This window comes from Pterocles gutturalis, unplaced genomic scaffold (genome assembly GCF_000699245.1).
Source record: "Pterocles gutturalis isolate BGI_N339 unplaced genomic scaffold, ASM69924v1 scaffold10294, whole genome shotgun sequence".
In the NCBI taxonomy this organism is placed as follows: Eukaryota; Metazoa; Chordata; class Aves; order Pterocliformes; family Pteroclidae; genus Pterocles; species Pterocles gutturalis.
In genome coordinates, this window is record NW_010133243.1 from 1 (window position 1) to 8,530 (window position 8,530).

The window sequence follows — 8,530 nt, forward strand, 5'->3', positions numbered from 1 at the left end:
CGGCTGGTTGGGGCTGGGAAGGGGTCTTGTCCCTTTCTTTGGAAAGGAGATAAAAGCAATGGCCAGTTTGCTGTCCGAAGGCGGGCGAAGGCAGAGAAACTCCGCAAGAACTGTATCTCGAATGGGTGGGGTTCTTTGAGACGCCCGGAGGAACAGGAACGCAGTGAAGTGCTCACGTTGTTGCCGTCTTCGTGTTCAACGTATTATGTGTATTAATACATTGCATTACCTTTTTGAAGGAATAGTGCCAGGAGGGAAAAAATGGATCATAAAGTATGATTTATTGGAAGTCTTTATAGCCGTAGAGAAATGATACCAAATTCTTAACCGTCCAAGACACTCTAGATTTTCTCCTTCCCTGCCCTCACTCTTTTTTTAGCCATCAGCTTTTAAGCCTTCCATCCTATGAAATACCTTTTGAGGCTAAAAGCAAGGAGTATTTCATAACAAACCAAGACCAAAATGCCTAGTTTGTTTGATTTGGACTGATGTTTTCTAGCTGTTTCTGGATTTTTTACAGGAAGCTCTCCTTCATATCTGCGGCATTGTTCTTTAGCTCTTCACCTCTCCAGGCTGTGGAACTTGGGCCACTGTCCCTTAAACAAAGGCAACGGTGGAGGCCAGGCCATGGGCTGCACCAGGGAGCTGCTGAGGAGCTGGGAAGGGTTCAGTAATAGCTTGTTGTGTGGTCAGTTTGGATTGGAGGAGAAGGAAACTAGATGATCTTTAAGGTCCTTTTCAACCCAAGCCGTTCTATGGTTCTGTCAGACTGGCAGGTGCTGTAGGTGGGAACCTTGCTCCCTGAGCTTGAGATCCTGCAAAATCAGATTTGTTAGATGGAGACCTGTTGCCTGATAACTTCAATGTGGACACATGGTTGGCCACAAACCAGCCAGCAACAGTTAACCCTGTTCTTTGCAGCAAGCTGGGAGTTACAGTTTGTTTGGAAAATGTTTTATCCTTGTTTTGTGCAAAAGAGCAAAGTAGCATGCGGAGCGCTACTTGTACAAATGTTTTCACCAATTCTTTCTGTAATACCTGAAGCCACATCATCATCCGTCTTGTGGGCTTACACTGGCTCAGTATGCTGTTGGTTTTGCCTGAAGAAAAGAGGAACATTATTATTCTCAATACTCATCATCCTTCATCTTGGCTAAAGCTGTGACAGGGTACGGTATACTAAGAGTGAACTTGGTTTGGTGGCTAAATGCCTTGCTGGATAAAATATTAGAGCAAATAAAGCTGCTGAGTTGGTTGTGTCAGGAGAGAGAGGCAGGTACTGCTGGGGTTTGCCTTTTTTGTTTGGTTGTTTTTTTGGTGTTTTTTTTTCCCTAATCTGGACAAAGCCATTCACGTGGTGGAAAGTCTGGTTGGTTGCTTGAGAGCATCAGATTAGGATCATTTATGTCTTGTGACATGCAAAGATGGCACTGATTACTTCAAAACCTTAAGAAACTACTGAAAAACAAAGCCAGTCTAAAAGTAGTGTCTTCCCAAAGTGTCTTTCTACCCTAGAATCATAACCGAGTTCTTCCTCTCCCTGTTTTTCCTGGAAGTATCTCTTGGTCATCTGTGCCCCCTCCCTGCCTGCGGGCTGCATCCCTGTATCTTCATCCCTGGGTACCTCACAGAGGTCACAAAGGCTTCCCCCATGTCCCTGCCTCCAGTCCTTTTCCAGGGAATGCCACACGGTCGTGCACCTGTAGAGATGGGCTTGATTTGGCGTGTGTCCAGGGCACACACCCAGAGCCTTGGGCTTGCCGGGCGGGCACAGCTATCGAGGCTTGTTAGACTGGGAGGCTTCTTGGTCATTTCTGAAGAGGGTGGACATCGTCTTCCAAAAGAGGAAACACTTCCTGCATTTGAGTGAAGGAAGAGCTGACAGATGTATGAATCTTACTATCTGAGTAGCAAAACTTATTTTTTCTCTGAACTTTTTCTCAGATTGTACTTCCCTGATGTTTGGGATGTTAGACTTAGGCTGAGTATGATGAAATTCAGCCCAGAATACATTAGATCACTATTGTAATGTCAGAGCCAGTAGCAATTACTTTTCAAAATTCATAGAAACAAGTTAAATTAAAAAAAAGTGATGCTTTTTTTTTTTTTTAGAAAGAGCAAAGGTGAGATAATTCAAAGCAGCCTAGCTTTTATTGCCAGTAACATGCTGAAACATGGTAAAAATATTTACAAGTATCTGCATTGATTCAGCAACTTAATATTCTTCCAAAAAAGGGGAAAAAGCGGCGCTATGGTGAGGTATGAAAGCAGGTGAAACACAGGTGCTCTAGTATTTTATCCACCCTGTTGAACAAAGGTGGTATATTATTTTGGACGTAAGACTTCAGAATGAAGTGAATCCGCCTAGAAGAGACTAGAGGAAAGCAAAAAATGCAATCTAAATTCAGGAAATCCTATTTTGTGATACTTGAAGTGAGACGAACTGGGAACTGAGAAAAGAGAGTAAGATGCATGATAAGTTTTCAGATATATGAAGGGCAACTGTGAAGGAAAGGGAATTACACAGTTCAATAAGAGCATTATCCATGTGGAAAAGAGGGAGATTTTGGGTTTGGGATTAAGGCATCTCAGTGTAGGTGTTTAAGGTTTAAGTTCCTGTTATGATAAATGGAGATACAGGGGATGGAGAGTGCACCTATTTGGTTGGATTAATTTGTGCTTTCGAAGTGAAACTCCGGAGTGGGAATCTGATCCCTCCTGGGTAAAACTGCATGGGGAGATGCATCTGTCTGCTCATGAGTGTTCGGTCTATGGGACTAGGCTAATTCTAGGCTGAAGTAACAACCACAAAACATGGGTTGTGTAGTGTTGGGTTCTCAGCAGCAACCGCTTTTCTGCTTTGCTCCTTTCATATTGGTATTCCAGAGTAGACATAGCTATAGTCAGTGGAGTCCAGAGAGAACCATCTCTTGGTGACCTTGTCTGCATTGGCTGTATTTCTGTTGAGTATAATGCAAGTTTAGGCACTTAGCGTTCATTCAGACATGTAAATTAGTGTGCCTTAATCTGAAACTGAATCTCATCCAAACAGCAATATGGTCAACTTGCAAAGAGATAAAAATTAGGCTAAAAATTAACAAAGGAGGTGCGAGATCCCATCTCCCGACGCACAACATACATGGAAGACCCACATTTCTAGGTCTTAGTGAAACTTACTGTTTCATGGTGCAGCAAATATGGACACATACCTTCTTGCTTACCCAGTCTTCATCTCTACGTTAAGAACTAAGCTGTGTGTTCAAAATCTGTCCTTTAGTCACTCCCTGACTGTACATGAACGTGGATTTGGGCAAGAGCAGCCCGGCACTCCCTGTGCACAGCAGTCCTTCCCTTCTTTCCGCTGCCCTCTCGCCTACTCCTGCTGCTTTCCTGTAGTATTTCATTCCGTTTTTATTACTTCGGGCCTCAGGTTTTCCACCTCATTTTCTGTAACCCTCCAGTTGTCTTCTGACAATGCCTTCTCAGCTGAGTCATCAACAGATGTCATCAGTAGATGTCTAGTTTTTGTGCCAAGGCTACGATCCACATTACATGACAAACAGGGATTTCCTACTCTTACTAAATCATTTAATATAAGGCATCTCTAGAAATTTTTTTAAAATGGAAATTCAGAATTCAGCACCTGTCAGATATGTGATTTTTTTTACTTTTTCTGGAAGATTTCATTGAAATTACTTTTTGCCTTTTCAAAATTTTTGGATCCTTTAAAAATTTTCAATAAAAATGCAGTCCCTTGACATATTTGGTCCACATGTATTTATGCATCTCATAAATAAAATTGCACCCTTAAACATCTTTTGTAGATCTCTTGAAGTCCCCTGTGAGGTTCCACATGGACTATAGATTGAAAACTACAGAAGCGAAAGTATTTTTTTGCTGTCTTAGGAATAAACAGAATGTTTTGAGGCTGCTTGCTACTAAGAGAACAAGTTTATTTTTACTTTCAGTTATCTTAATGAAAGGCTTTTTGTTTATAATGACTAATAGGATTTTCTCTGCTTTCTTGCTAAATATCTCAGTGGAATACCTGCTTGTTCTTGAACTTCAGACACTTTTGTGGTTCTCAGGTTTCCAACACAAGGAAACTTCTCATGTTGTGCCTCCTATTGAGACAGAAGCACTTTTCTCTTCAGTTTACCAGTAAGAGCAAACAAGGATGTTTACAATGACATCTTGACAACTATTCACCTTCCAAAAGAGTTGCAGCTTCTGTTGGAAGCTCGCCTTCCTTGACTATAAACCAAAATTCTCCTGTCACTCTTGCTGACACAGACTCATTAATCATAAAAATAAATTTTAAAAATCCATATAACTAATAAAAACAACGAAGATTAAGAATATTCATGAAAACAACTTGGTGTAAGGTGTGAGATCCTGTAGGTCTCACAGTGCATATCCATTAGGGAGCTTAGTGCTTGCTGATTTTTGTCTTCAGAATATATACATTGGGAGGAAAACTGCCATTTGAAAAATGTTTTGTCGAGCAAGTCGAAACAGCAGTCTGCTGCATTGCTCAACACTGTCCACAGCATTGATGCATTGTGTGGGAAAGAGATAACATCTTTAAAAAAAAAAAAAAAGCTGTCATCGATACAGGAATCGAGGCTGAGTCAGAGGGATGAGTAGGGAGAGCCCAGTCAACAGTCCAGAAACCAGTCAGAGAGGCTATAAAGAGATACTCTGATATTTTTCAGTAGGAAATCACCTTTTCAGTGCCTGCTTTGCCTTGGGTATTAGTATTTAAAATAAAAAAAATCACATAAGATGCAAAATGTAGGTAGATGTAATAGTTCTCAAAACAATATTCTTTGCCTATGCAAAGCTCAAAAGCTCTATTTGTTGGTTTCACACGTTGTAATAAACTACTTTGTGTTGTTATTGTTTCCCAGTCCCTATGTTTTTGCACTGTTTGGGGAGTTTTTGTTACTTGTGGATTCTTTGGTGCGTGGAGAGTGGATGTAAACACAGGGTCTCTGGTAATTTGTCTGATGGCTCCAGTTCCTTCCGTCCACCATGGTGTTTAAGGGCATGTGTAGCTGTCCTGGGCTATCCTGGTGCATGAGGAAATGGCCAGTCCCAATCCTGGATGTTGGCATGTAAGGTTTTGTCAGAGCAAGCATGCAGGTGGCTCAGCCTTGTTGAAGTGAGGGATGTATGTATGCCACGGATCCTCCCAACAAAGGCTCTAAGTACAGCGCTGCTCCTGTCATTTACACTTCAGCAGATGTTTTGATTAGTTCTTCCTTTTAAACCTAACCTAACCCGTGCTGTTCTTTTACGTGGCTGGTAAGCCACCACAGCCTGTATAATCCATTATTTGCTCAGAAAAGGGGGCTTCTCCAGGGTGCTGCTGGCACCCCACACTTGCTTCAATCAATGGAAAATCCCATTGTTTTGGAATACTGAAGGATTGCACTAGGAAATGGTTGTTTAAAAATGACTATAAAGTCTGCATTTATTTTTTAAAAGTATATTAATTGCTTATTATCTGTTTCCTGCTGGGAGAAAAGTGCAAAACTTAATAATTATATAATTATAATGTATGTTTTTAATGTGAATGGTTGCGGGTAAATTTTTCAGAAGTTATTATGGGTAAACAGTAAATATTAATTGATAGAGATCAGATACCCTCTTCCTTATGGCTGTTCTTATGTGTCAGGTTTTTGTCAGTTAAGTTTTAGTACTGCTAAAGTGACGTAGAATTAATAATAATTATCATAACTTCCATTGCAGATCTGTTTGAACTATGGAAATGGACTCTACGTGAAGGTAGGAAATAATGGAAAACTGCTTTTCTTTATCAGTGCCTGAAGAAAAGCAATTGTCAAAGGTGTGCTTTACTTCGGTTGATAAATGTCTTGATTTTTACCATTTTCTGAAACATGAAAGCTGTGTAATAGTAATGAAATGAAAGCTGAAATGTAGGTGAATAGATTCCTGCATCCATCAGACTGAGTGGCATTTAACTTTGAGAAACTTCCCCTAAAATATTAAATTTGTAGATATCTATTTTTAACTCTCTGGAAATGAAATCAGCTGTTGTTTAATGGAAGGTGTTAATTGTGGAAACATTTCCAGTTGTTAATCTGGCAGCCAACAGACACAGTAGGGGGTAAGCTGGACGAAAGGAGTCATGCAGAGTGAGAATGGGGGGTAGATGAGCAAGGATAGCAGAGACAGTGGATGGGTTGAATAGAGTTTCATGTATTCTCTTTTGGAGAGAAGGTTGAGTACGAGGTAGTATTGGTGGGATGGCTAATGTAATACTTGACATTCAATCTTGTTTTTTCACAGGTTTATAATCGAAATGGCAGGAGTGGAGTGTTGTCTCATCCCAACAGCCTAGTCAGACAGAAGCGAGAGTGGACAGTCCCTCCAGCTATCATACGGGAAGAGGAGGACAATTCCTATAGGAATCCAATTGCTAGAGTAAGCCCAGGAAAGAGATAAATACAGAATACACATAAAAATAGAGATGAAAATGTAAAATAAAGATGTGGCCACATAAACACATGCACAAATATTTATTTAATTTTGAAGGAATATTGAATGTCAGTTGAAGATTGGCCCATTTCCTTCTGTGTCCTTCCTTCATTTGCTCTTGCAGCCTGATTTGGCTCAGTCTCTCATCTTTTCCCAGCCACCAATTTTCATAAAACTTTTGAGAATGCAATATCTTTGAGTTTTTTCACTCCACCACCCCTACTCAGTCGTGGTTGAACTTAGCAAGGGATCCCAAAACTGCTGCTGGTGATTGGGCAGAAGGGTGTACATGGACTATGATTATGTATGCCTAATGTTTTAGGGAACAGAACTAAAAATAACGAAGGTGTTATCCTTTGTGCAAGAGCGATATGTCTTTGGTTCTGCACCAGTGCTGAAACCTGAATTCACCACACCGGTCACTTCAGCCTAGTGAAGTAACTGCAGATGGTAGCAGGCTGTTACCCTCTGCTTGGACTGCCCCTTCATGGTGATACTGCACAGTGCAGACTTGCTTTCCCAGCTGTTTCAGATATTTGCTGACAGCAGAGAAAGGGTGTAATCTCTAGTCTATGCAGCCTCTTCTACCTGTTCCTCTGCAGATCAGACATTTCTTCTTCCACCTTATCACTTCTTCAGTCCTGGTTACATTCACTAGCTTAGGTCTAATCTCCCTTAAAAAGTTGTCGTATTTTATTTCCAGGCTTTGCTCAAGTAACTTCAGTCTCCCCTGCTCAACTCATTGCTCCAGACTCTCTGGGGTTTTTTTCCCTGTGGTCTTTCTCCGCATTTTATTTGACCCCATTCATTTGATCAACCAGTTTCCTCCTTCTTCTCTCCAACATTTCACCTTTATCACAGTGGTTTTTCAGCCTTTCCTTGCACTTGTATCCTGTCCCGTTCTCTTTGTCCAAGCAGTCCCAACTTTCTTCTCCCATAGACCTCTCCGCCACAGGGTTTCCAGCTGTTGCACTGCCCATCATGTTCCTCATCTCCCTGCACCAGATCCTCAGACAGAACATGCAGCTCTTCCTGCATTCATCTCAATATCTCCACATTCAAAGGAGTGCGGGAAAATGTGTGTTATTTTTGTTTGTTCATTACAAAAATAGCAAAAATATTTTATTTGCATTTTTCCAGTGTGATTTTATTTACCAAATGCTATTTAATCTGTTACTTTCCTGCTAGATACATTCTGATCTTGAAGATACAGGGATAGTGGTAACTTACACTATATCTGGTCAAGGAGTAACAGAACCTCCTTATGGATTATTTGTTATCAATGGGAAGACTGGAGACCTGAACATAACAGGAAGGGTTGACAGAGAAAAGACTCCAATGCTGCTTGTAAGTTGAATAGTAACTTTTTCCTTATAGGTGCCCTCCTGTTCATTTTTTATTTTATTTTGTTCAAATGTGTTTGCTTCAATTAGTTTTATTGTGTTTGCATATTTGTATGTGTACATATGCTTATATTTATAATCACATTATATATTTTTATATGACGCTTACATTTTATTCTATGTATTTCTATATATTTCTATTTTGCATATGCATTTATATATATTACAGTCACTCATTGTATTCGCTTATTGTTTCTGTCTGTATTATTTCAGGTCAGAGGTCATGCGCTAGATAGGACTGGAGCAAAACTGGAAGAACCAATAGACCTCCCAATTAAAATTGTGGATATAAATGACAATTTTCCAGTGTTTTCACATGAAGTTTTTGTTGGTTCAATTGAAGAATTAAGTGAAACAGGTAATATTATTTTAATTTTTTTTTCCATTTAGCTTTTTCCAGCACATGTAAGGGCACAAGTGAGAATACTCCTTGCAGCAGCATATCTGCAATAACAAGGATGCATTCTCTTGCTTGTGTAGGCCAGGCTATCCACGTGTGAATGCAGGTTTTATTCAGGTGATGACGGGAAAGCGTCCACTTAAAGGCAACAGAGAACAGCACTTCCTCTTACAGCTCTTTGGTTTGGTGTCAAAGCTCCCACAAATCCAGGGAAATTCAGCAG

At 40.3% G+C, this 8,530-nt stretch overlaps 1 protein-coding gene across 1 annotated transcript in view; it reads left to right on the forward strand.

Annotated features, from left to right (window-relative positions):
• Positions 1-5,754: 5,754 nt before the first annotated feature.
• The window catches only part of DSG2 (desmoglein 2), a gene marked incomplete at its 5' end in the record, with an annotated part of 14,138 nt that continues 11,362 nt past the window's right edge, over positions 5,755-8,530 (forward strand). Inside the window, 4 exons of the mRNA XM_010081162.1 lie at positions 5,755-5,790; positions 6,316-6,450; positions 7,693-7,851; positions 8,121-8,265. Of these exons, the coding sequence (XP_010079464.1) occupies positions 5,755-5,790; positions 6,316-6,450; positions 7,693-7,851; positions 8,121-8,265 (475 nt within the window). The remainder of the gene's footprint in view (positions 5,791-6,315; positions 6,451-7,692; positions 7,852-8,120; positions 8,266-8,530) is intronic.